This window comes from Aspergillus brasiliensis, assembly GCF_001889945.1.
Source record: "Aspergillus brasiliensis CBS 101740 unplaced genomic scaffold ASPBRscaffold_26, whole genome shotgun sequence".
Lineage (NCBI taxonomy): Eukaryota > Fungi > Ascomycota > Eurotiomycetes > Eurotiales > Aspergillaceae > Aspergillus > Aspergillus brasiliensis.
Window position 1 is genome coordinate 65,941 of NW_027137467.1, and position 25,102 is coordinate 91,042.

The window sequence follows — 25,102 nt, forward strand, 5'->3', positions numbered from 1 at the left end:
GGTTATACATGAAACAGATATGTGGATAGTAAGGAGTGACGCCTGTTCACTGGGACGAAATTGTCCAAGGCTGACTTCGAATACATTTGGAAATTGTCCGACTAACAGGATCCACGTTTCTGAACCCCAGTCACCCCGCACTCCGGCTTCTAATAGTCATTATTTTGATCAGATACAGCAGACTAACGTATAAAGAAACCTATTGTTAGTATACACCCTACATTTGAACCACGCACAACGCTGTTCGAAAAAAAAAAGTGTTCAATCAGTGGCTAAGCAAACATTGCCATAATCGGTCGACCCACATCAGGGTTGTATTTAGTGGACTGGAATTAGGGCAGCTTATTTAACTTAAAAGAAATAAAGAAACTGCTTAAAATGTCTTGTACTCATCTGCTATGAAACAGAGCTCCTTCTGTCCCACAATAGACCTGATCGGGACCAGTCTACTCTGGCCCAGATCCAGAAATTTACCAGTAAGACCCCTAGTAACAAACAGAAGAAGATATTTCTTGACGAAATTTCATTCGTAGTGCAGCCTTCAGCGATCATCACGAAGCGTGGATTTATTTGGTGGAGCGGCGCATATTCTGCCACGTTCGTATATTCGTATACTCGGGAGGGAGGCTCGTACATTCGTATAATTCGCATAGTGCGGCTCCACAGCGGAGACTCTCCGTTTCCGGATTTAGACTTTTAAGCTTGGTTTTAAGCAGTGTACCTCGACCATTGTATGTGATTCGTATCCTTACAGGGTGCCATAGTAAGTGCTGGGCTGAGCAGTTAAGATTTTCACTGATGGTCGATTGCAGCCAGCAGGGTATTCTGCGGGAGGCCTGCGATCGAGCCTTGTCTGCGCCACCAATTTTTTCGCCCTACTGGATCTGAACCACGAAATTTTGACATGGTAGATATCTGAGAAGAGTTTTCTCTTCAAAGTTTGGATGGATTATGAGGCCCTGGTGGTTGGGCCTTCCTTCAATATATCAGACCGCAGTTTATCAGTACCTCGATGAATCGCTGATGCGGTTTATCAGATAGAGTACATATCATTCAAGGCTACCTCCGATTTAATCATCTACCAAATTAGTTTCGATTTCAGCATCTCTCTCGATATAATTGCCCGTGATGTAAGACTGAGGCTGAAACTCCACGTGTCAAAACGTGGACTCATGGATACTATCTCAGCGGGATAGTCATGATCACGAAAATAAGCAAGTCTACACCAGGCATTCTTGTGCAACCTATCATCCAAGTCCTTTGCGAGTAAAATTCAATTCTTCGAACCTTGGATCAACCCGGCTAGGGCGTGGCGGACCGCTCGATCTCTCGGCAGCCCCACACGTATTCGTATAGAGTAAGGCCAGGGTCCAAGTCAGCGATGATTGATATCCTATATTAATCTCCTCTCAGCAGTGCTATATTCTCAATCATCCAATCTCTCCATCCATTCCTTAACACCCCTACTATACACAATATGTCCACCCAAGACAACTCCCAAACCACTTACGCCCTATACCGCTACACCCCGTCCATCCCAGCAGCCGCTATCTTCGCCGGAGTTTTCATCGTCTTAGCCGTCCTTCACACTATCCTAGCTATTCGACACCGATCTAAATACTTTATTCCTTTCATCATCGGCTTACTCTGTATGCACACCACTCAAATCCCAAAGTATCTCCAAAACTAACCACATACTCTGTGCCATGAACAGTCGAAGCAGCCGGCTACATCGCCCGAATCTTCTCCCACTATGACACCCTCGCTCTGGGCCCCTACATCGTGCAGACCATGCTCATCCTCGTCGCGCCTCCTCTCTTCGCTGCATCGATCTACATGACCCTCGGCAGATTAATCCTCTACCTCGACGCCGAATCTGCTTCGCTCCTTCGCGTGAAATATATCGCGAAGATCTTTGTCGTGGGGGATGTTATCTCGTTTCTTTTGCAGTGTGGGGGTATGCATACTATCCATCCATCACCCCATCATCCTCAGTCTTTTACTAACATATAATTTCTATTTCAGGCGGCGGCTACATGGCAGCCGGCACCCTCTCCGCCATGGACAACGGCGCACACGTCGTCGTAGGCGGTCTAGTCGTGCAACTTCTCTTCTTCGGATTCTTCATCCTCGCGAGCGCTATTTTCCACTACCGGGTGAAGAAAAATCCCCAATACTACAATACCAGACAGGTGGTATCCTCATCCTCCCGTCGCGACTCGTGGGAGTGCATGCTGTGGTGTGTGTATGGAGCGTGCGTGCTGATTCTCATTCGGTCGATATATCGTGTGGTGGAGTTCGTGCAGGGGAATGATGGGTTTATTATGCGCCGGGAGTATCTGTTGTATATCTTTGATGCGGTGTTGATGGCCTTGCAGGCTGGGTTGTTGTTGGTTGGATATCCTGGACGGGTTTTGGGAGGAGGCAGACGGGGGGATGTGGGTGTGCCGTTGGAGGAGAGGGCGGATTCGGAGGAGGGGTTTTTGAGAGGGAAAAAGGGGGTGGTTTAGCGTTATGTCTGTAAAGAGTATGTTTTTATCATGATTGGGTTGGGCATGGAGTTGAGGCGTATTATTGTGTGCTATATAGACTTTATTGTTCATTTGTCATAAATTATATTATATGGTAGAGCAGTTACTCCCGTAACGCCATCGGCCACTCCATCAGAGGCATCAGCGTCGCATGTCCCAGCTTCTCGACCACCCGATGGATGTTTCGAATCTCCCTTGGAAATGCCCCCCGGAGATACCACAGATCTTCAAATAGCAGCAGAATGACGTAGAAGTGAGCCAGGATCACATATGAGAACCCCTCGAGAATCCCAGAGTCTGGTCCCCGCTGCAGTGACAAGATGAATGTGTTCGGGATGATATGTGGCCACGACAACACGGCAGCATCTTCGAGGTCGGTCTGAATATCCAGCGAAACAGAGCTATCGCGCTCACTCGTTGCGAACTGAAAGACATAAAGCGTACGCATGTACATTTCCTCCAGTCGATCGAGCGTGTTGATCTGTTCGCGCAGAAGTTCGGGAAGGGTCTGAACGTGGGGAGATCCAATGGAGTCGGGGCTTGTGGCTTCTTCCATGTTTATTGCAAAGTTGTGAGTAAGGGTGCCGGCGAAGCTGCGCAATAAGGAGATCTGCTGGGCGGCACCTTGGGAGAAGCGGATAAACCGCGGGGAGGCGTGTCGTAGACGAGGGAAAGCGGGTGTGGGGGATGTCGCTGCAAGGTCCTTCCAGTGATCATTGGCGTGGCGATGGTCCATAAATGTTCGTAACCGACTGATCCGGAGGGTGAGATAGTGCTCCCCCACGATGGCTGTTAGGCCGCGGACTAGATGCAACCATTCAATGTAAGGCTCTCCAGCGGAGATACCGTTGTGGAATCCTCCCATATCTCCTAAGGCGCGAATTCGCAGTGAAGCAAAAGCAAAAGCCACGATGAGCATGGAACCACAGAAGATATGTTCTGCAGTGCTGGCTGTCGCCTCTGATAATGCTTGCCGGAATCCTTCAAGGCCTTTCTGGTGATGATCAAGGATGCGGTGATAATCATGGAGTGGTGTTGTTTTAGCATGACCTTGGAGAGTGTCGGCAGGATCCGAGTTCAATAGAATGGTTTCGGGTGAGTCTGCCTCGCATAGCGCATGCGTTCCAGCCAACGCAAGGAGAAGGTGCATTAGATATTCCTCTTCAGCAGCCACAGTTGGGACCACTCGCTGCCAGACCAGTTTCCTGTCTGACTGAAGGGCCATTCTGCCCGAGACATGAGCCATGAAATGTGTCAAGAGACGCATGTCTGGCATGTGAATTCCCTCATGGTGATGAGCGGCCGGAACCGATTCAGACTGCAGGGGTATGTGCAGATCTAACGGCCGTAGTGACTGCCCTAGATTGCTACTTACTGAGCGATGAGGAGGCTTGGATTTTGAGTCTCTGTTCTTGTAGGTCAGACAAGGAGTTGAAAATTGAGTCACAGGCTAACAATGCCATCCCATTGGGATTGGGCGCCTACATTACGTGCTCATCTGGTGGTGGAAATGAACATGGTTCTTCGCGGAAAGAACAGGCACCGCAGACCGGTCTTACTTCATCACACTGATAGTTGTGAACATCGCAGCTAAACGTCTCTGCACGTGGTTATACCAACCTTGACCCGGCGCAGCTTGCAGGTGTAGCAACCCTTGCGGGATTTGTTGTGGCGCGCCCGTCGCCTTTTGGGGTTTCGCGGATGAGAAACATCGGGCTGAGATGCACTCGCTGGGGATGGGGTTTCGGACATAGTTTGCTCCGAGCGAGACTAAAATAGCAGTCCCATTGCTTCGATAAGGAGTCGGTTGGAGGTGAATTAGAAGGCCTCGCAGTTGGAAAAGGTTAGTGGTGGTGACGTTCTGAGCCAAACAGCTGGTACGGGAGGCCAAGCGAGCCAACCCCGCACGGCGATACTTGCTGCCTGTTGATCATGAAGCTGTTGATGATGAAGCACAGCAATTCGGCATCCAGATAAGTCAATATCTGTTCCTTTTAATACTACGGAGCTAATTGAGCTGCACGGGAATTGTAGGAGCTGTGTAGCGAGCGAGGGAGTGAGAAGATGACCCAGTCGAGGTCTGGTAGGAGCATTCACCTGGAAGTGAGGCAAGAAAGTCGGGAAGGTGCACTTTGCTATTCGAAGCTGCTTCAGTCGCATGGACTTATGTTTTTCATTGTTGGTAAGAACACTCGTCTCATAAACTATAAACTTGGTTCCAATTGCAGTATCCCCGTATCCGCAGTCGCAACCGTGGCGTTATATATACTGCAGCAGTAGTGGCCATCATGGGTGGATGGTATACTATATCTACTGGAGACGATAAGCTTTCACAACAGTAATTCTTGCCGCAGTTTACACTTGGGGAACTATGAAGTAGCATCATTCATGATTCTTCATGGCTGAGTACGACACCCGCGAGTTAATGCAAGTTAATGCAATGGGTGCTACCCTAAAGCCCTCCATCCGTTGCCGGCAAAATGGCAGTAATTAGGGCTAGTCTTGAGGTATATTGAGATAAATATAGCGCCCGCTCGATCCAGCTATAGCACATACTATTGCTTGGTATAGTTCACTAGTACGTAGAAAGCAGTAAATTTACAGCCACTACCATCATTCTGCGCTGCGTTGTTCACGCTCCCTTCAGAGTGTTGGTCCACATGTTTAGTAGCACACGACGGTTGCCCAGAACCTCTATTGGTTACCTGAACATTAAGAGCGTCTGCGTTCAATACATAAAAAACAGCTGAAGGCAATTCGGCGACACTAATGTGGTGTCGGCCAATGTCTATACATGCGATCCCTGAGAACACAAGTTGTGAAGTATTTCTGCCCCTTAGAGTGGCAGGAAGAACTGTGTTATCACGACGCACTATATTTATTGTATAACTATCTCCAAAGACACGATAGGATGAACTGTGCTTCTCTTGTATCCAAGAGAGATCTTCACCGCTGGGGGGGGGAAACATAAGAGTGAATAAACAGACTGCCTTTATAAACAGCATTCTTCAGTGCATTATTTTCTGAACACTATCGCACCGAGAAAACACCGACTGACAATGGCGCTACCAATAGCGCTTACAGCTGCATGCGCTAGGCTAACAAAGATCCTTGGGGTGTATCCCACACGTGGTGGAAATAAACTTCTGACCAGGGCAAATCCCTGAAGTGGCACAACGCTCGCACAGACCTCGGCCATTGGAAATCCAAGCCATTGGTCATACCTGCAAACGGAATATGCATTCCTCACCCCTTTTCCCCTTCTTCGGCCTTCTTTCCGAGTACCGTTGTGGGACATTCTTCGGAGACATTGGGGCAATTTTCCTCCGGATGCTGAATAATTTTCGGGTGGAGACCCGATGATGATTTGCCGAATTCATGCCCATCAGTGGAGCACATAGCCACAGTCTGCACTTTAGGGCCAGTTGGAGGCTGAGGAATCCCCGCGAAGGGCTTGCCATGAGCCACAGTTGGAGATTCAGAAAAAGTCAGACCATTTCCAGTGTTTCCACCGTTAGTCGGAGACTTCACCCAATGCGGCATAAGATGCAGATTCTTGTCCATGCCACTTTACCTAGTATACTATACCTCCACTTTACTTAGTTATACCTCCACTTTGGATTTCAAATCAGTTTCCACTCGGTTCTATCCCGATGGCCGTATAAAGGTGTCCTGCTCGTCAAGTTACCATCTCATCCTGTATACACCAGATACCTTATACCTATACCTTATAATTTTATATACTCGTCTAATACATCATGACTGTCACCGATCTCGTCAACCACCCTGCCCCGGGCATCTCCTACTTCACTCCCGCCCAGAACCCTCCCGCCGGTACCGCCGCCAACCCGCAAACCAGCGGCAAGCCGGTCCCGAAGCTCTTCCACCCGCTCACCATCCGCGGCGTCACCTTCCAAAACCGCCTGGGTGTATGTATACCTTGTCTTCTCCCATTAATATTTATTTACTGATCATCATCAGCTCGCCCCCCTCTGTCAATACTCCGCCCAAGATGGCCACATGACCCCCTACCACATCGCCCACCTGGGCGGTATTGCCCAGCGCGGCCCCGGTCTGATGATGATCGAAGCCACCGCCGTGCAAGCCGAAGGCCGCATCACTCCCCAGGACGTCGGTCTGTGGAAGGACTCGCAGATCGGTCCCATGCGCCAAGTGGTCGAATTCGCCCACTCGCAGAACCAGAAGATCGGTGTGCAGCTCGCCCACGCCGGTCGCAAGGCCTCCACCGTCGCCCCCTGGATCTCCTTCAGCGCCACGGCCACGGAAGAGCTGGGCGGCTGGCCTGACCGCGTCTTCGGCCCTAGCGATATCCCTTTCGCTGATACCTTCCCCAAGCCGAAGGCTATGACCAAGGACGATATCGTTCAGTTCAAGAACGACTGGGCTGCGGCTGTCAAGCGTGCTGTTGAGGTCGGCGTCGATTTCATTGAGATCCACGGTGCTCACGGCTACCTTATCTCTTCTTTCCTCTCGCCTGCTGCCAACAACCGTACCGATGAATATGGCGGTTCTCTTGAGAACCGGATCCGTCTCCCCCTGGAGATTGCTCAGATCACCCGCGACATCGTCGGCCCCAACATGCCCATCTTCCTCCGTGTCTCTGCCTCCGACTGGCTCGAGGAGACCCTCCCCGAGCAGAGCTGGGGTATTAAGGACACGATCAAGTTCGCCCAGGCGCTGGCCGACCAGGGCGCGATCGATCTGATTGATATCAGCTCCGGTGGTGTGCACGCCGCCCAGAAGGTCAAGTCCGGCCCGCTGTTCCAGGCTCCTTTCGCCGTGGCGGTGAAGCAGGCGGTCGGTGATAAGCTGTTGGTGTCGGTGGTCGGTGCCATCACCAATGGTCGCCAGGCGAATGATCTCCTTGAGAAGGAGGGTCTGGATGTCGCGCTGGTGGGTCGTGGGTTCCAGAAGGACCCTGCGTTGACCTGGACGTTCGCCCAGCACCTCGATACGGAGATCTCCATGGCGAGCCAGATTCGCTGGGGATTTACTCGTCGTGGTGGTCGCGAGTATATTGATCCTAGCGTTTACAAGCCTTCGATTTTTGATGCGTAGATAGTATATAGCGGATTGTTTTATAGATTGTACATAGATAGACGAATTGCATGATATACCTAAGTTGTACAGTACTGTAGTATTCTCATTCATTTCTACACCACCCACAACCACAAGGTCCCAGCACTACTTTTATAGACCCTGTACAATGTACATTTTACCCCATCCTACACAAACTATATACTAACCACCAATAGCTCAGCAATAGCTCAGCGCTCTCGCGCTTCGCATCGCAATTAATTCAACCCCGGCGTCTCCCCAATCCTAAAAACATACTTCACCGCACTCGCCTTCCCATCCATCAAATCCTTCATCGCCCCCTGCACCCCCTCCAACCCATTCTCCCTCACCTCAAACGGATGTCCCTTGAACCTCCCATCCCTCAACGCCCTCCCAAACCACCGACAAAACACAAAACACAAATCCCGACAATCATGCCCCCCATCCGCCTTCTCATGCGCCGCATTCACCCACGTATTCGTCGACAATAACCCCGGTAAATCCTTCGGATCCCTTGGAAGGACGTGATCCACCTGTCCTCCGGGTGTAACTACCTTTGTGAGGACGTGTGCGCTGGTATCGTCGACGATGGTGTCGAGGGCGTTTTTGATGTTCAAGTTAAGAGACTTGATAGAGCTAATGGTGGAGTCCGGCCCCTGGCGGTAGTCGATTACGGTGTCCCCTTTGCTGGGGTCCAGGAGGGATTGCACGTAGGGGGACCCGCTGCCGGCGATGGCGATGATCGGGTGGATGTTGCTGGCCTGTAGGAGTTTGATGGCGAAGGAGCCGACTGCTGTGCTGCCGCCGTAGATTATGAATGGGGTCGGGGTGGTGGCTGTGGCGCTGGGTGGGGACCAGGGGGTCGGGAGGCCGTGGTGGTGGTGCAGGGAGATTACGGCGGTTAGGGCTGCGAGGGGGATGGTGGCTGCTTCTATAGTTTAGGTGTTGTGTTAGTAGAGTATTTCTCTGAAGTTTGGATGGTGGTGGTGGCTAACCCTCGAAGGAAACGTTCTCCGGCAGGTGGAAGGTAGTATGTGCCCATGCGACGGCGTACTCGGCGTACGATCCACCGGGTTTCAGCATCTCGTGGAATGCGGCGACTCGATCGCCTTTCTACATGTCATTGGTATGTTAGTGTGCACATATAGATCATGGGATATGTTAGAGGTGGTGTGTACCTTAAATTCCACCACGTTCTTCCCCACCCTCTCAACCACACCGGCAATATCATCGCCCTGGTTCACACCGTCCCGGACGTGTGCGTACCGTGCATACAGAAAGCTGTCCGGGTCATTGGCGAGTTCGGCCACCTTCCAGTCCTTGGGGTTGGAGCCGGACACGACCACCTTGATCAGGACTTGGTCGTCGTTGATGTCGGGGATGGGCGAGTCGATGAGCTTGGTGCTCGGGCCGGGGAGGTTGATGATTTCTTTCATTTTGATGACAGATGCTTAGACAGGGTTTAAGAGGTATAATATACGCTTTATAGGTTGAATATTGGTGAAGGTATACTTATATAAAGCTGCTATCGACAGGGGTGCTGTCTAGTTGCTATGGGGTTGACATTATTAAGCAGGTGGAGATGCCTGATGTCATGAGTCGTTAAATGTTGAGTTTCATGACTCGTGGCTCGGCAATCCACAAAATCAGAGCAACAAAATGCCGGATAGACGCCCTTCCGAAGCCGGTGGCCCGTGCTAATCTTCATCTTCCATGTATGTCCATTGTAGTCTATAGATCTTCTATATCTATTCTGTCCACCATTATGCACAACATAATCATCTAACATAATCACCATCTAAACTAAGAAAAGATCAAAGCTTGCTCGGCCGCTCGTTCTTCAGCACCGCCGCATTCCACGGGTACGGATCAAACACCAGATCATTGACCGGGTTCTCCTGGCTGGCCCGGCGGAACAGATCCGGGTACACTTCACCATCGTACTTGCCCAGACTGCTGTCCAGCTGCCAGTCGGGGATCTTCCACGAGTCCACCAGGCGCACCGCATGCGGCCGGATCTCGTCCAGCAGCTTCATCACCTCGTTGTTCTGCGTCAGCCCGATCTGCCGCACCGTCACCGCGCTAGAGGAGAAGAACTCGGACGCCTCGCGCTCCAGCGTGTGCAGGGCGTACAGCCGGAACAGCTTGTGCAGGACGCCCGTGGTCTCCGGGTCCAATGACCCGGTAACGTGGGACGATGTGACCGCCTCGTAGAAGTTCTTGACCACCAGGTACTGCGAGTGAGCCGTGGATAGGCGCCAGAAATCCACCAGCAGGCTGTTCCAGGACCGCTTCTCGACATCCCGGTGCTTCAGCGCCTCGAATGTCAGATGAGCCGTCCGCCAGGCAAACGCAGCCACGATGTCACTGTCATTGCCGAGAATATCAAACGAGGCACCCTTGTCGCGGCGCGCGAGGTATGCCTGGAGGATGCGGGATGTGTCGTTGTTGGATCCCTTGCCGGCGAGGACGGCACGGGCAGATTTCAGAAGCTATGCAGTATTAGTACAGATATTCACGTCAAGAAGCCGGCAACTTACGTATCTCGCCACCTGCTGCGTCAGCATGTAGTTGTCACCCTCCCAGGTGAGCGTGGGCAGGTAGTCGGAGTACCACGGCCCAATGCCGCTGTAGCTGCTGTAACCGTGTCCACCGCAGGCACGGCGGCACACTTCGAGACCTTCACCAGCGGTGGTACTGGCCAGGGCCTTGAGACCGCACGAGGTAGCATGCAGATCGGCCAAGAGGTCGGCACCCGCGCGCAGCTCCTCCGGTCCCGCGCCACGCTTCTCCTGGGCGGCCTGGGCGGCGGCCTTCATGCGGTTCTGGTTCTCCTGGTAGAGTCGCATCATTCCGCGACCGGTGAAGTGCAGAGCATACATGGATGCCAGCAGGGGCAGCAGCCGGACCTGCACCATCTTGTAGTTCAGCACCTGGTTTTCCCCCACATTGCCGGTGGCATCACGGTCCTGGAACTGTCTCCGCACGGCGCAGTAGCGGGTAGCAATGGTCACACCACGGGCCAGGACACCACCGGCTTGCAGCACGATATTGGAGCGCACCCAGGTCAGAGTGCCATAGATGAGAGACGGCGATGCAGGACGCATGTACTCGTTGGTCTCCTTGTTAATGCGCGAGAAGCGCGCCAGCATGTTCACATGGGGGATCTTGACGTGGTTGAACAGGAGGAAACCATTGTCCATGGTGCTGAATACATCAGTATGAGCTACGACATATCGGGTCAGACTATACTCACTTGTAACCGAACTTGGGACCAATGTCTCCCACGTAGACATTCTCCAGGGGTTGATGTGTGTTCATGTCACGGATCTGGACCACGAATGGGTGCGGACCGTAGTTCTTGCCGCCGATGAACAGCTGCGCCATCACGACAGCATGGTTGGCCGTGCGACCCAGCGATCCAATCCACCACTTGGAAGCGGTCAAGGTGGGCGAGTGAATGGTGAAGGTCTTGTCATCTGGGTTCCAGGTGGCGGTGGTCTCCAGTCCACGCACGTTCGAGCCGTGTCCCAATTCCGTCTGCGCATAACATCCCAGTATTTGGTAATTCTGAGCCGGCTCGAGGAAGAGTTTATGTTGTTCGGGGGTACCTTGTTCCCGCAAGGTGACCTATCGACACTTTCATTAGCGTCTGAGCGACAGGTGGAGAGGCAAGAAATGAAGATAGGACATACCAAGAACATCGATGCGTGCAATCCATAAGGAGTGGGCTCTCCTAACAATTCATTGGCAGCGTGCAGCTCCTCTTGCGACCATTTATGTTGCACCGACAACTGCTGCAGGCGCTTGGCCTTGGCGAGAGACCGCTGGATCCGCTCCGTCCGGCCCTGGGTGTGATTCTGCGACTTGTCGAAGACTTTCTCCGCCTGCAAAATGGACAGCAGGTGGTCCTGGCGGGCCAATGCCTCCTTGGTGTGCAGCAATTCGGCCAGCTTATCCACAGCGACGTTGGACTGATCGCGCTCCTGTTGCAGGAGCTGCGAGCCCTGCGGTTCGGCCGGCTTCAAAGCCTTGACCCAATCTGGTGGTGGGGATGGCATAATGAGAATAATGATAGAGTGGAGTGTGCGGGGGAGAGAATGTGGGAAATCGGAGGGAGACGAGGCAAAGAGTTGGGGGCGTGACAGACGTTATAAGCGATGCTCCACGGGGAAGCCCAAATCATCATTTCGGTCGAGAACTCCCGTCGATGGGCACTGGACTTGCCCCTTTGGGTAATAGCCGAGGTTCCCCTGGTATTAGTAGGTGAATGGCCTTGATGCCTGAGTGGCCAATTCCCGGTGACCGACTGACCGCCTGCCCCGTGACTGGATTCTGCCGCTCGGCTGACCGTCGGTTCTTGATTTGTTGCCCGGTAATTTTGCCTGCCGGAGTCATCTTATCTCTCCCTGCCTGGATCCTCGGGCATCCCTGGCGATCTGATACCAATCAGTCCCGATCCGGGATCACGCGTAGTAGGCAGGAACCGGGACTGATAGATGTCTTTAGGGACAAAGAGTATCGGGTAGCAGCTTGTACGAATCCGAAGCGTCCCTTCTTTGTTGTCTCAGCCGTGTGCTTCAGCCGCGTACTACTAGTGCGGACACATTGGCTGAATGACCTGGACTTTGATGATCAGCCTATTACTTGCCATAAGACAGAAATTTTGGACTACACTAGGTCGCGATATTCGCTCTGACACAATTCACATGTGCGATTCAGGTGTGCCCTTCCATGAGATGATAATATGGCCACTTCTACCCCATACATTCCTGGTAGGCTCCACTCTCACATGTGAGGATCTGGGTGCTCCGTATTCCCCGGGTGAACCAACTTTGGTGTCATCAACAAGAATCCACATGCCAGCCACATGACCTGGCTGCCCACAGCCTGGTTGCTAGCGAGGAAGAAACCCAATCAGCTGGTCGCGCGGACTGCGTCCTGGGACAATTCACCTGCTCCCTTTTGCCCGCCTCCGTACGTGTCCGCATATCGCGCCAGCATCCACTCCTCCACCGTTATCGGCGGGTATTTCGCCTCCTCCGTCTCCGCCTTGCAGCTGGGAATGCACTCCACCACGTAGTCCAGGTTTCCAGAGATAAAATATGGCACGCTGTATCGCTCTTGTCCGCTGCTGTTGATGACCCGGTGCAAGTTGGATATATAGCGATCGTTCGTCCAGCGCATCAGCATGTTGCCTAGGTTCACCACCAATGCCCCTGGAATAGGCTCGGCAGCCGCCCATTCGGACGCCTCGCGGTCCCACACTTGCAGACCCCCTTTGTCATCCTGCAGCAGAATGGTGAGGCCGCCAAAATCGGTGTGAGCCCCGATGCCTACATTCATCGTAAGTAGATATGGTTGCGCCCGTGGTCGAGGTCCTACCTCGTTCCTGACCATCTGTTGCCTGAGGCGGATACCGCACCAGTCGGATAATATTGGCCGAGTCGCGGCAAAACCCATTGAACCAGTTCTCTTCCAAGTTCAGCGTTTGAGCCAACACCTGGAAGATCTTATGGCCCAGATCGCTCATCACCGCATGGTAGTCTTTCACCGTACGCCGGAACAACCCGGGATCTTTCATTTCATTAGGGTATTTATTAGACCCTTGAGAGAATCTTCCAATGAAGGGATGTCCTGGAGGCAGATCCTGCGACAGGTAATAACTCTCTTTGAGATCGCCAGGTCCTTCTTTCTCAAATTTCTGCGCACGAAGGCCTTCGTATCCCAGATTAACGGGCTCAATCGCTACTCAATAATCAGTTTTCATGGTCCCGTTAAAACATTGCATGAGATACCTAGACTGTACTTCTCCTTCACTTCAATGGGTAAGCTGAACAAATCTTGAGCCTGCTGAAGCATAGCTGCTTGAATATCGAGCGGGACGCCATGGTTGATAAGCTGAAAGAATCCATGTCGCTCACATGCGTGACGGACTTGCCGCACTAGCTCTGCCTTTTGCTCGGCATCATCGGTGTAGAATGCTATGATACGTTAGGCTGAACATATATATGGTTGAAATCATAGTTAAGAAGATGGCAGAACCTACGCTCAAAGTCGATGATGGGAGGTGCAGTAACCATCGTTTCCGATGTGGTGAGGCGGACAACTTGAGAAGAGGTTGTCTTGGTAGGCAAGCGGGGTATGAAACCAACAAGACCAGCTGCACCAGTTGTCTGTCAGCTTGTGTCTTCAGACTAAACAATCCCTGTCTAGACGAATCAAGAGCAGCGATAATGGGGAGGTGCGACCGTTAGAACACTAATCCTGTCATCTAACGCTGATACTATACCTCGGCTGCTTCGCCAGCCTGGAAATATTATCCCGAGAGTATGCTGTAATATGTAGTGTCAATGCTCAAATGCCAGTTCGATATTTATCCTAGATTTTCTGAAACTCTCACTCAAGAGAGGCGTTCATGAACACATCAATTGAATAATTTGGTATCGTCAAACTAGGTCTAACAGCAGGTCGCTAGAATCATGCAAGATCACAACTTAGAGAGAACACCATCTGGCTGAAGAACCGATAAATGCCTTCTCTGGATTTCAGAAATCGACCGACATCTGAAACGGTTAGCATGGCACTCTTCAAGTATCTTTCAACAGCTACTTACCCAGCCAGTGCCATCGTGATCCTCAACTCCTGGCGCAATATCCGGATGGCCAGCTCCACTCCCTGTTGGCCATCATACTAAGACTTATTAGTAGAACGTTCACACAGTCAGGGATTCCACGTACAGCAAGTCCCCAAATAGGAATCCGTCCCAGGAAGCAGTAATCTGCCCCCAGCGCCAAAGCTTTGAAGATATCCGACCCTCGGCGGATTCCACCATCAATTGCGATCGGGATACGCCCCTTTGCAACAGGCGCGCAGTCGCGAAGTGCATCCAACGTGGCCGGGGCACCGTCGAGTTGGCGACCACCATGATTGGACACGATCACTCCGTCAAGTTTGTGTTGTATAGCCAGCTCAACATCCTCGGGCGCGTAGACTGTCCAGTGGTCAACCTAAGGCTGCTTGAATACGAGATGCTATACTTACTGCCTTTGAGCCAGATCTGAAGCTTGGTATGCTTCCTCAGCCAGGGGATCGCGCTATCCCAGTCAAGACTTGCATCTAGAAATTATCAGTACGTTACCGGAGAGATCGAACTACTGAAAACCAACCATAATCGGTTCTATCCGATGTATCGCTCCCATGGCTGAGGATATTGGGCCATTGCATATCTTCCGGTAGCTGGAAATTGTTCCGATACTCGTTCAACCGCATCCCAAGGACAGGGACATCCACCGACAAGAACAGTGCCTTGTAGCCCGCCTTTTCTGCTCGTTCAAGCAGCTGTAATGTGATGGACCGATCCTTCAACACACACATCTGCATCGCATATGGATTTCCGCAGCCTTGACTGGCGACATCTTCCAATGAGGTGGTCGAGTACGAGGATAGACCCATGCAAATACCGAATTTAGCCGCGGCGCGAGAGGTGGCAAGCTCGCCTTCGGGATGCGCGAGTTTGTGTGCCGCTGCTGGGCTGAAGCCGAAGGGGAAGGATACCTTGCAGTTTAGAGAATGCATCAGCGATGAATCTGTAAACAGTTTTTATATTATAACATGTGAGCTACCTTGGTCCCGAGTATTTCTGTGCTCGTGTCGATATCTGCCACATTCACCAGAATCCGTGGGCGGATTCTGTATCGGTCAAATGCGGCTTCGTTGTCGCGTAATCTGTGCCGTCAGCAGTTGTTCGAGGTTGGCTTGATCGAAGACCTGTACGTACGTGATCAGGTCCATGGCACCCTCATTGTAGTAATCTAGCCATCACCAGTATTAGACATCACGAGTGTATGCTTCTCACATCATTGACCTCACCTCTGACCATCTTCGGGAGCTTCTTGCTCCCCAGCGCCTTCAGATCGGCAATGCAGTTAACATCCTTGTGGAATGTCTCTCCGCGATGAGCCATGCTGACAATGAATCAGTACAATGCACTGGGGGTATAAATGAAAGCAATTGTTAGTCTTCAATAGTGATCTTCTTCTTACTTGGGCATTAGCTTAATACTATATATTTTAGCTCTCTATCTCCTACTTTCCTGATTACCTGTTGTCCTGTGCCCGCAGCTATTACTTAACGCCGAAAGAGGAAAGCAAAAGGCAGTGAAGCTCAGATACCTGCCCAGCCTGAACCTGTCGCGAGGCACGGACAGTCTGAGTGTCAGCTGCCCTATGATAATAGGCAAGTCTGCGCAGTGGACTCTTATCAGCTATTTCCAAATTCCTACTTTGAAGTGATGGTCTTCCCTCGGAATCACCTACCATATAGAATCTGCCCCTCAAAAAGAACAGCTCTGCCCCTCATCACGTCATTGTATTTTGAATTTATCTATTATTGCACATCTCTTTTCCGACTGTCTTCTTGTCTTGTAATATCTCAGGTGTCACATAGGTGCATTGCAGTCACAATGGCGAAAATTTTTCTGTAGGCTCATTCCCGTGGCCACTTTGTTATTGCGACTAACAGTAATTAAAGCACAGGAGCCTCAGGCTATATCGGAGGAGATGTTCTCTATGCACTGAAATCGGTCCTTCCAACTTGCCAGTATACAGTGTTACTGAGGGACGAGGCGAAGGCCCAGAAGCTTTCCCAAGCATACCCTGATGTGGAAGTAGTCCTGGGAGACTTGGACGCCTCTTCCATTTTGGAGGAACAAGCGCGTGAAGCAGACATTGTTATTCGTGAGTATTCCCATCTCAGACTTTATACATCCCCGGCTAATATTGATCTGTTCTTACTAGAAACCGCAAGCTCAAACCACGTCAAGGCTGCCGAAGCCATTGCCCGTGGATTGACCGCACACGAAAGACCTAAGCCGGGTAATTACCTCTCCGTTCCTCCATTGCTTCACGTGGCTCATCAATAAACAGGTCACTGGCTACAGATATCAGGCGCAAGCGTCCTTTCCATTCCCGACATCATAGCCGGCGCTTTTGGGGAACCCTCCAACAAGGTCTACGGCGATATCGATGGAGCCGATGAGCTACGCGGTCTCATCCGACAGTACTCTGCGAAGCGTGTCGTTGACAATCTAATCCTCAGCCTTCCCCCTGCCGCGAATCGTCCAAAAACCGCGATTATCTTTCCTCCGATCATTTATGGTCGCGGTAGAGGACCGGTTAACCAGCGGAGCATACAAGTCCCGGAGCTGGCAAGAGTGACGATGCAGCGACGGGGCGGGGTTCAGGTGGGCAAAGGAGCAGCCACATGGAGCAATGTGCACATCTCGGATGTCAGCAGCATCTTCGTGAAGCTCGTCGAGAAGGCTTTGCAGGGTGAGGAAGGGGCATTGTGGAACGAGAATGGGTTGTATTTCCCCGGTTCCAGGGCTCTGGTAAGTCTTACATATTCCTACCTAAGCAACGAAACGCTGGACTCTAACAGATATAGTCATTCGGTTCCATCTCAGTGCTAGTGGCGAAGGAAGTAAAGAAGCTTGGCCTTGCTGATTCCGAGTCTGTAACTGAAATCAGCCACGAGGAGGCTGATACACTCACTCCTCATGGCGGAGTGATGTGGGGAACCAATGCCCAGCAGGTGCCTCAGCGAGCGACCAAGTACCTGGGATGGGTGCCCCAGGGGTGGACATTGGAGGAGGAGATTCCACACACTGTGCTTGCAGAAGCCCAGAAACTGGGGCTGAAATAGATCTATCAGAGCTACTAGATAACCAAATAAAACCATTCACATACAAATTATTCATTGCCACCTGAGTCAAGATATCTTCTTATCAAGCGTAGCACCTGTTATCAAAGAGACTAAAGGACTAACCCTGAACAGCAGGTCCTCCCGACGCTGCCCTTATCCAAATAGGAATGAGATTCCGGCTTGGCGGAACCACTTGCCTGTCCAGTCAGGCCACACGCTACTAATTGCCTCACCTTCCAGCTCCAGCAACAACTCCGGCTGATACCCCGGATTCCATTCGATCTATCTATCCTTCTTTCCGTTTTCGTTGATATGGCCTGCGCTGAGTGACATGACTTCCTCTAAGCAATCAGGCCGTCGGACTCGTCGCAGCCATGCCCTCGGAGCCTGCAAAACGTGTCGACGGCGTCATGCCAAATGCGACCAGAAGAGGCCTACCTGCCAGATGTGTCGGGCAACTGGCGTGGTATGTGAGGGGTTTGCTGATGAGATCCGATGGATGTCCGACCGGAAGTCCCAGCCTTCTTCGGGGACAGCAGCTGGGAAGGCAAGGGATCCGGATAAGCAGGGGCCTCGACGCCATCTCTACACAGGTTGTTCCTCTCTTCTTGATTGAATATCTGTATCTAGCTCCGTAACGATGAAGCTAATATAGAATTCTTAGAGAAATTGAGAGTCTCCATGAGCGATGCCCTAAGTGCAGACTTGGTGTCAGGCTCTATAGATGCCTCTTTGGCTGAGATCGAGAACAGATCCCGGGATACGGAGAGACCACCACAGGGTGATATTGTAGTCGGACCGTTCTCTGTACTCGATTTTAGCTTTGCAGACCCCAAACCGGCAAGTAGGTCTCAGACTACTGACGACACTACGGTCACAAATGATGTGGTTCTACCGGGGGATACCCTCCCTGAAGGCGCTTCCGGGGTCAGTCCGGCCTTGTCGCAAGAGTCGATCGCCTACATGAATGACCTGTTGCAGTGGTCAGACATTCTTAGCTTGGATCCTCAGCTGCAGAGCGCTACACTATCTGGCACGTTCGATCTGGGAAATTGGCTGCCCCTGGATCTGGGAACACAGGCCCCTATTCTGGAAGACAACATGCTTGGCGAAGGGCCTAGTCTGATAGATGATACATCTGCTGCCTACAACTGTGGCACAGAGCATGACGGTGCTTCTAAGATAATGCCATCGGTTGACAGTACACCTTGCGATGTACTTGCAGATGCTCATTTCCTGTTACGGCATTTCCAGGATCACGTCATCTCGCGCATGATGGCCGTTCCTCTAGACCAGAAGTCCCCTTGGAAGATCCTCAATGTGCCGTCTGCGGTTGTAACATATAGTGACCTCACTTTCCTAGGGTCACAGAACATCACTCATGCTCGATTAGCCAATCTGTACTGCCTCTTGGCTTGCTCAGCGCTTCATCTAACGGTGAATCCTTCCATGAGGACCTCGGACTCGACGGAAGGTTGGAAGCCGGTAGCGGAATATGCTTACCATCTGGCAAAAGACCATATGCAGATGTCCTTGAAGCATGAAACGCAAGAGCCAAAGAAGGCTAAATACAAGGACCAGCTCATGGCGATTTGCGCGTTGACTGAGTTTGCTGTAGGGTTCCTGTCAAGTTATGTTTAGATACATTACTAACTGGAGCAGATCTTGAATAGCCAACAGCAGGATGCAAGATGCTACATGATCGATGCTGAGCGGCTTCTCCGCCTCCGAGGGTTGCCAAAACAACGCATTTCTCAGAAAGCACGCCTCCTGCACCACACATATACTTGGCTACGGATCGTCGGTGAGAGTACCTACGCGTTGCACAACTACACCCCTTCAGACACATTTATGGAGGCGCTGAAATATCGATTTCGGTACCAGAAAGTCGAAAACACTCAGGCAGGTGGCTACCGCACTTCACGTTTGGACGACTTTTTGCGCCTCGATCGGCGCCCGTCCGATAGCGACCTGGACATTGACGAGCCAAAGGAAGATGATGTCGGCTTGTATGACATTCACTTGCAGGATTCTCGAAAGTATCCTGCTACGCTTTACAGCCAGATTTATGGAGTATCGGAGACGTGGCTGAGCCTGGTGTCCCAAACGACACGCCTGGCCAATGTAATGGAAACGTTTCGAGTTGCGCGCGAAATGCGTCAAGGAACGAATGCCAGTCTCGAAGCATGGGAAACATTGCATCGTCGCAGTGCGCGCCTCGAAAGCATGATCTGCACATTCGCTTCGAGGAAAGCAGAGGACGACATGTGCGATTCCACGAACATCTTGGCCAAGTCACATGGATATCTTCTTCAGGCATTGAACGCTGCACTAGTCATCTTCTTCTACAGACGCATCCGTCAAGTCCACCCGACAATCTTAGAGAGTCAAGTGGACAAGGTGATAACAGCATTAAGCGATTTTGATGCGGCATTAGTGGACGCAGACCACACGGGTCCTGGTACTGTATGGCCTCTTTTTATTGCTGGATGCGAGGCGACAACATCCGAGAGGCGGCAATTGATTACCGTGCTTCTGGACAAAGGAGAGGCACGATGCGGGTTTTCTACCTACCAGACTGTCCGTGATGTCATGAAACAAGTCTGGGACAAACAAGATGCGCATTTCACACGAAGACGGGGCGATACTTTTCCGACCTGGCTTGACGTCGTCAAAAGCAAGCAAATCTGGCCCATTCTCGCATGATTATCACCGCGGGTCTGTAACGAGCTACGAGACGATGACATGTGCTCATAATTTCATTGTTCTATATCCATTTCTGAATGACATCATGACGAACCAGGCTTGACCACATTAACATTCGCATTTACCATCAACTGCGCCAGCTCACACTGCAACTCCTCCTTCAAGAGGGCAAACGGCTTCCGCAGTCCACCAGTAGCCTGGCCCCTCAACTCGACGCCTGTCTTGACCGCCGCAGCGTAATTGTGCGACTCCAGGAACTTACAAATAGGCCATGCCTTGGCCCACAGTTCCCGACCCTTCTTGAGATCTCCTTCCACAGACACCGCATTCCACAGCTCCACCGCCAACTCCGGGATAATGTTGGCAGCACCCCAAACCGCACCTGGCGATCCCGCCGCCAGTCCATAGAACGTAAGAGTATCCCATCCATTGAACGCCGTGATCTGATCCGACAATCCAAACACCAACTCCGTATAAGCCGGTGCATTCCCAGAAGTGTCCTTGAGATACTTGACGCCGACCTTGCTCAGATCCGCGATCTGCTGCGGCGTGAGGGTCAACCCGCTAGCAGAGGGGATATTGTAGTAGACAATGGGCAGCTGACTGGCTTCATGGATCTCGGACATGAGCTCGGTCAATTGCTCCACGTTCAAGGGATCGTAGAACGGCGGAACCACCATCACGGCGGCTGCACCGGCCTGCGCGGCATGACGCGCCAGGTCCACGGCCTCCTCGGTGGAGGTACTGCCTGTGCCTGCTACCACGGGGACCCGGCCAGCGGCATACTCGACGCAGAGCTCGGTCAGTTGCTTGCGCTCTTCGCGGGTCATGGTGGTGAATTCGCCCGTGCTGCCGCCGGGTACGAGGCCGTGCACGCCGGCGCTGATCAGGTGGTCGATGTGGGATTTGAGTCGTGCCGCGTCGATCTGGGTCTTGTCGTCTGTGAAGGGGGTGATCAGGGCGACCATAATGCCGTGAAGGGCGGGGAGTTGTGTGACAGTCATGATGTAGTTGGGGATAGTTAAGGCAGGGAGAATATCGTGAGGAATGGATAAGGGAGTATTTGTTAGACTCCTGAGTCGAGTCTCGAGAGCATTTTATTTCATGAGACGACGGGACTGCCTTCCCTCTCAATTACTTCTTTACATCTATACAATGGCTCTGGTGATGTTCTGGTACATCGAACGAAGCCCTAACTCTGGATGGCATCTCGGAGGGATACCAAGAGCAGCCGGAACGACCTTCCCATTCCGGTTCAGCGGAACACCCAATGGCAAGCAGTTCCGCCATGCAGTGGGGGAGGGCTTTAGCGCATGCACCGGCGTCAGACTATCGATGCATCTCGACATCAAAGAAGTGAGGGGTAAAGAGGACGATCTTATCCTGGTTATCGCTTTATCGGACTGGGCAAAGTTGCTGACTAGTGACAAACTTCAATTGCAAAGTGGTCTGCGCGGAGCCACATCCCACATCCGGAAGAGGAAGTTCTAGCCAGGAGGATATATCAGGGAAGGATATTCTGTCACTACTAGGCTGTTACCTGTGCAAATCTATGATACTAGGAAGTGAATATGGCAGACTCCCTCTTCGTCGACATCACCACCCCGAATGGTCGGCAGTACCAGCAGCCGACCGGTCTGTTCATTAACAATGAGTTCCGTCCGTCGTCGGGTGGGCAGACTATCGTGTCTTTAGATCCGGCGTAAGTCATATACCCACCTCTTCTCCTTTTCCGCTTCTATTCTGACTGCTATAGTACCGACAAGCCCATCGCAACCGTCCACGCCGCCACAGCAGAAGATGTCGACGCCGCCGTCCAAGCCGCCAAAGCAGCGCTGTCGCACTCCTCATGGAAGCTCCTCCCGGCCACCGAGCGCGGACAACTGATGGGTCGACTCGCCGATCTGATGGAGGAGAACCGAGAACTATTTGCCGCCATCGACGCATGGGATAACGGTCCGTTCCCTTCCCCTATATCCAAAGGACGCAGCGACTGATTATTCTCCAGGAAAACCCTACCACGTCGCCCTAACCGAAGACCTCACCGAAGCCATCACCACGATCCGCTACTACAGCGGCTGGGCCGACAAGACCTTCGGACAGACCATCAACACGACACCCCAGAAATTCGCCTACACGATCCGCCAACCCCTGGGCGTCATCGGCCAGATCATCCCCTGGAACTACCCACTCTCCATGGCGACATGGAAACTCGGCCCCGCGCTCGCCTGCGGCAACACCGTGGTCATCAAAGCCGCGGAACAAACCCCACTGAGCATCCTCGTCCTCGCCACTTTGATAAAACAAGCCGGATTCCCACCGGGAGTCGTCAACATCATCAACGGGTACGGCAAGGAAGCCGGTGCCGCGCTGGTCCAGCACCCGCTCGTCGATAAGATCGCCTTCACGGGCTCCACGGCCACGGCGAGAGAAATCATGAAGATGGCCGCGGGCACCTTGAAGAATATCACTCTCGAGACGGGCGGGAAGTCCCCCCTGATTGTGTTTCCTGATGCGGATCTCGAGCAGGCGGTGAAGTGGTCGCATTTTGGGATTATGTCGAATAAGGGGGAGATTTGTACGGCGACGTCGAGGATCTTTGTGCATCGGAGTATTCTGGCGACTTTCTTGGAGAAGTTCAAGAAGGAGATTGAGACGACGTCGAAGATCGGTGACCAGTGGGATGAGAATACCTATCAGGGCCCGCAGGTCACCCGGACACAGTATGAGCGAGTCCTCTCGTATATCGAGACGGCGAAGAAGGAGGGCGCTACCCTGGTTACCGGCGGCAAGGCGTATACTCATCCCGACCCGAAGAATGAGAAGGGATACTTCGTCGAGCCGACTGTCTTCACGGACGTCACTGATGACATGCGCATTTGTCAGGAAGAAGTGTTCGGACCGGTGGTGGTCATTCTGCCGTTTGACTCGGAGGAGGAATCGGTGCGTCGCGCGAATGATTCCACGTATGGTCTGGGCGCTGCGGTCTTCACGACGGATCTGGAGAGGGCGCACCGTGTCGCGGCGGATATTGAGGCCGGTATGGTTTGGATTAATAGTAGTCAGGACTGTGATCCGCGGGTTCCCTTTGGGGGTGTGAAGCAGAGTGGTATTGGGCGGGAGTTGGGGGAGGCCGGCTTGGAGGCGTATTCGCAGGTTAAGGCCGTGCATGTAAATATGGGGAGTAGATTGTGAGCTACTAGATGTAGTGTTTTTGATGAATAAATGATGAAGACATTCAGTGTTCTTAACAAATATTTTATGTAGCTGATTAACTTACTACTAGTAGTAGTCTCCATCATCAAAGTAGATGGTGTTGGTTACTGACTTGGTAGTAATCGCAGCTTCATTCGGAGTGGAACGAACACTTGTCCATGGACGGAGCATATATATATTTTCGATGCGATACAACTATTAGATTTGTCAATGAGTTATTCCTTCGCTGAAATAGCCTGGAATAGAACTACTACTACTAAAACCTTCGTACATTTCAAAGAGAATTTACTATTACTTACTAGTAGAAACATCGTTACCACTGGTTAGTATCATTGTCCTCTGTTTTGTCCATGACCATCAATTCTCGACGCTACTAAAAACGATTTTCCGCAGAAGAAAAATAGTAGAGAACGGCCCCACTGGGTTACTATCAGCAGAAACAAAAAGAAATTCGCGTGCATCATCCGTGAATCGAACACGGGCCTCATCGATGGCAACGATGAATTCTACCACTAGACCAATGATGCTGGTGCTTGTAATGCTTGGCAATTAATTATACTAAGAGGCAATGACATGAGTCATGGTAGAGAAGTGCATGGGTGGTGATGCTAATATATCTTCTAGAATTTCTATCCTTTGGAAGATGGGAACAATCAGATCCAATGTGCAATTTATACTAGAGCGATACCATAACATATGTAAATTTCACGACCACAATGTCTTTCAAGTAATTCTTGCCAGCCTACTAGGCTTGGTTTATGCTGCAACCCAACCCATATCTCTACCAAACCTAACAAAAACACTATAGTCCTTAAACAAAGGAAGCATCCAAATCACCGCCGTCCACGCCGTCCACATCTTCCACGTGCGCTTATCAGCAGCTTTCTCCTGCAACAACAAGACCCTCCCAGCAATCGCCATCCCCACCCCAACCGGGAGAACATATCCGACAACACTCAGCTCCCAAAAAGCAGGACAAACCACAGACCAAATCGCAACAGGAACTGCCACGGACCACCGGGCCGGCCCGTTCCCCAGCACGATAGGCATCGTGCGACGGTTCTTGGCGCGATCTCCTTCCACGTCCTTGATATCTTGGATATGCATCGTCGTGCCGATCACGGCACTGGTGAGCCAGATCCATCGCCATGCTTTGGGGGGGATGTCGAATCCGGTTCTGGTGGCGACCCGTAGTGATCCTTTGTTGTATTGGCTGAATGCGACGGCTAGAAGGATATTTCGGAGGATGAACCCGTCGTCACCACCTCCTAGGTCGTTGTATACCCAGTTTAGGGTGTAGAGGAGGGCTGTCTCTTCCCATGCGCCGAGGTAGACGCTGAGTCCGAGAATGACGGGGATTGCGAGCAGGAGCAGCCGGCGAGTCTGTGGGATGCTGATTCGACCTGCTGGGAGTGGTCTCCAGGGTCGGTTGATTTTGTCTTCTGCCACGGACCCCGGGTGTCTCTGATTGGCGAGGTTGAATACGAATAGGTTTAGCCAGTTCCATAGCATCACAGTAGGTATTCGATTGACAATTGAGAGTAACTCTGGAGAGTTGTCGTCTGTTAGGAGAGGGCCGGAAAGAGCAGCGCAGATGCCAAATGCCGTTTCAGGTATGACGAATGTTGTAAAGTCGTCTGCGGTGAATAGCCAGATAGTCAAGAGAAGGCTCTTCCAGGTCCAGTCATCCTATACTTTGTGAGTCTCTCGGGGCCAGTACTGTATAAAGTTTGACTCACTTCGGAGGCCCTTGCACTTTGCTTTGGTATATTGACACCGTTTCTAGGCATAGCACGTGCAACGCTACATGAATCGGCGAAAGTCTCGTAGACGCGAGGAAAACTAACGAATTCCAATAGTTTCTC

The 25,102-nt window shown here is 51.8% G+C and overlaps 12 protein-coding genes and 1 non-coding gene across 13 annotated transcripts; 5 read left to right on the forward strand and 8 right to left on the reverse strand.

The window, feature by feature from the left end:
* Window positions 1–1,477: 1,477 nt before the first annotated feature.
* ASPBRDRAFT_667054 (RTA1 domain-containing protein) lies at window positions 1,478–2,572 on the forward strand (the record flags this gene model as incomplete). Its single annotated transcript, XM_067628773.1, has 3 exons — window positions 1,478–1,649; window positions 1,715–1,957; window positions 2,026–2,572. 3 exons carry the CDS (start codon window positions 1,478–1,480, stop codon window positions 2,508–2,510), a joined length of 900 nt encoding a protein of 299 aa, XP_067473159.1. The 3' UTR covers window positions 2,511–2,572.
* Window positions 2,554–4,344, reverse strand: ASPBRDRAFT_211855 (Zn(II)2Cys6 transcription factor). The gene is made up of 3 exons (XM_067621941.1): window positions 4,152–4,344; window positions 4,017–4,099; window positions 2,554–3,937 (listed from the first exon to the last, which is right to left on the reverse strand). Exons 1-3 carry the CDS (start codon window positions 4,281–4,283, stop codon window positions 2,635–2,637), a joined length of 1,518 nt encoding a protein of 505 aa, XP_067473160.1. The 5' UTR covers window positions 4,284–4,344; the 3' UTR covers window positions 2,554–2,634.
* A 1,945-nt stretch (window positions 4,345–6,289) lies between these two features.
* On the forward strand, window positions 6,290–7,610 carry ASPBRDRAFT_139154 (NADH:flavin oxidoreductase/NADH oxidase; the record flags this gene model as incomplete). The annotated part of the gene is made up of 2 exons (XM_067619065.1): window positions 6,290–6,460; window positions 6,513–7,610. 2 exons carry the CDS (start codon window positions 6,290–6,292, stop codon window positions 7,608–7,610), a joined length of 1,269 nt encoding a protein of 422 aa, XP_067473161.1.
* A 61-nt stretch (window positions 7,611–7,671) lies between these two features.
* Window positions 7,672–9,057, reverse strand: ASPBRDRAFT_79547 (zinc-binding alcohol dehydrogenase family protein). Its single transcript, XM_067629456.1, has 3 exons — window positions 8,789–9,057; window positions 8,606–8,723; window positions 7,672–8,541 (listed from the first exon to the last, which is right to left on the reverse strand). Exons 1-3 carry the CDS (start codon window positions 9,044–9,046, stop codon window positions 7,847–7,849), a joined length of 1,071 nt encoding a protein of 356 aa, XP_067473162.1. The 5' UTR covers window positions 9,047–9,057; the 3' UTR covers window positions 7,672–7,846.
* A 367-nt stretch (window positions 9,058–9,424) lies between these two features.
* On the reverse strand, window positions 9,425–11,671 carry ASPBRDRAFT_139185 (uncharacterized protein; the record flags this gene model as incomplete). Its single annotated transcript, XM_067619069.1, has 4 exons — window positions 9,425–10,102; window positions 10,151–10,817; window positions 10,867–11,240; window positions 11,306–11,671. The coding sequence occupies 4 exons, from the start codon at window positions 11,669–11,671 to the stop codon at window positions 9,425–9,427; spliced, it is 2,085 nt and encodes a 694-aa protein (XP_067473163.1).
* An 856-nt stretch (window positions 11,672–12,527) lies between these two features.
* Window positions 12,528–13,693, reverse strand: ASPBRDRAFT_201427 (isopenicillin N synthase family dioxygenase; the record flags this gene model as incomplete). The annotated part of the gene is made up of 4 exons (XM_067621550.1): window positions 12,528–12,946; window positions 12,996–13,358; window positions 13,409–13,594; window positions 13,660–13,693. 4 exons carry the CDS (start codon window positions 13,691–13,693, stop codon window positions 12,528–12,530), a joined length of 1,002 nt encoding a protein of 333 aa, XP_067473164.1.
* Window positions 13,694–14,100: 407 nt separating this feature from the next.
* ASPBRDRAFT_60174 (alpha-hydroxy acid oxidase) lies at window positions 14,101–15,576 on the reverse strand (the record flags this gene model as incomplete). Its single annotated transcript, XM_067628181.1, has 8 exons — window positions 14,101–14,176; window positions 14,227–14,303; window positions 14,351–14,604; window positions 14,655–14,729; window positions 14,780–15,167; window positions 15,236–15,338; window positions 15,391–15,424; window positions 15,483–15,576. The coding sequence occupies 8 exons, from the start codon at window positions 15,574–15,576 to the stop codon at window positions 14,101–14,103; spliced, it is 1,101 nt and encodes a 366-aa protein (XP_067473165.1).
* A 498-nt stretch (window positions 15,577–16,074) lies between these two features.
* ASPBRDRAFT_201429 (uncharacterized protein) lies at window positions 16,075–17,315 on the forward strand (the record flags this gene model as incomplete). Its single annotated transcript, XM_067621551.1, has 5 exons — window positions 16,075–16,091; window positions 16,143–16,348; window positions 16,409–16,486; window positions 16,538–17,001; window positions 17,058–17,315. 5 exons carry the CDS (start codon window positions 16,075–16,077, stop codon window positions 17,313–17,315), a joined length of 1,023 nt encoding a protein of 340 aa, XP_067473166.1.
* A 331-nt stretch (window positions 17,316–17,646) lies between these two features.
* On the forward strand, window positions 17,647–20,021 carry ASPBRDRAFT_60176 (Zn(II)2Cys6 transcription factor; the record flags this gene model as incomplete). Its single annotated transcript, XM_067628182.1, has 3 exons — window positions 17,647–17,908; window positions 17,980–18,929; window positions 18,978–20,021. 3 exons carry the CDS (start codon window positions 17,647–17,649, stop codon window positions 20,019–20,021), a joined length of 2,256 nt encoding a protein of 751 aa, XP_067473167.1.
* On the reverse strand, window positions 19,829–21,178 carry ASPBRDRAFT_164515 (dihydrodipicolinate synthase family protein). Its single transcript, XM_067619533.1, has one exon. The coding sequence runs from the start codon at window positions 21,023–21,025 to the stop codon at window positions 20,105–20,107; it is 921 nt and encodes a 306-aa protein (XP_067473168.1). The 5' UTR covers window positions 21,026–21,178; the 3' UTR covers window positions 19,829–20,104.
* Window positions 21,179–21,338: 160 nt separating this feature from the next.
* On the forward strand, window positions 21,339–23,264 carry ASPBRDRAFT_49374 (aldehyde dehydrogenase ALDH). The gene is made up of 3 exons (XM_067626320.1): window positions 21,339–21,723; window positions 21,778–21,977; window positions 22,030–23,264. The coding sequence occupies exons 1-3, from the start codon at window positions 21,593–21,595 to the stop codon at window positions 23,214–23,216; spliced, it is 1,518 nt and encodes a 505-aa protein (XP_067473169.1). The 5' UTR covers window positions 21,339–21,592; the 3' UTR covers window positions 23,217–23,264.
* Window positions 23,265–23,693: 429 nt separating this feature from the next.
* ASPBRDRAFT_t272 lies at window positions 23,694–23,764 on the reverse strand. The gene has a single exon. It is a non-coding gene; the product is annotated as a tRNA-Gly (tRNA).
* A 191-nt stretch (window positions 23,765–23,955) lies between these two features.
* ASPBRDRAFT_49375 (UbiA family prenyltransferase) lies at window positions 23,956–25,065 on the reverse strand. The gene is made up of 2 exons (XM_067626321.1): window positions 24,977–25,065; window positions 23,956–24,926 (listed from the first exon to the last, which is right to left on the reverse strand). The coding sequence occupies exons 1-2, from the start codon at window positions 25,025–25,027 to the stop codon at window positions 23,994–23,996; spliced, it is 984 nt and encodes a 327-aa protein (XP_067473170.1). The 5' UTR covers window positions 25,028–25,065; the 3' UTR covers window positions 23,956–23,993.
* Between the last annotated feature and the right edge of the window lie 37 nt (window positions 25,066–25,102).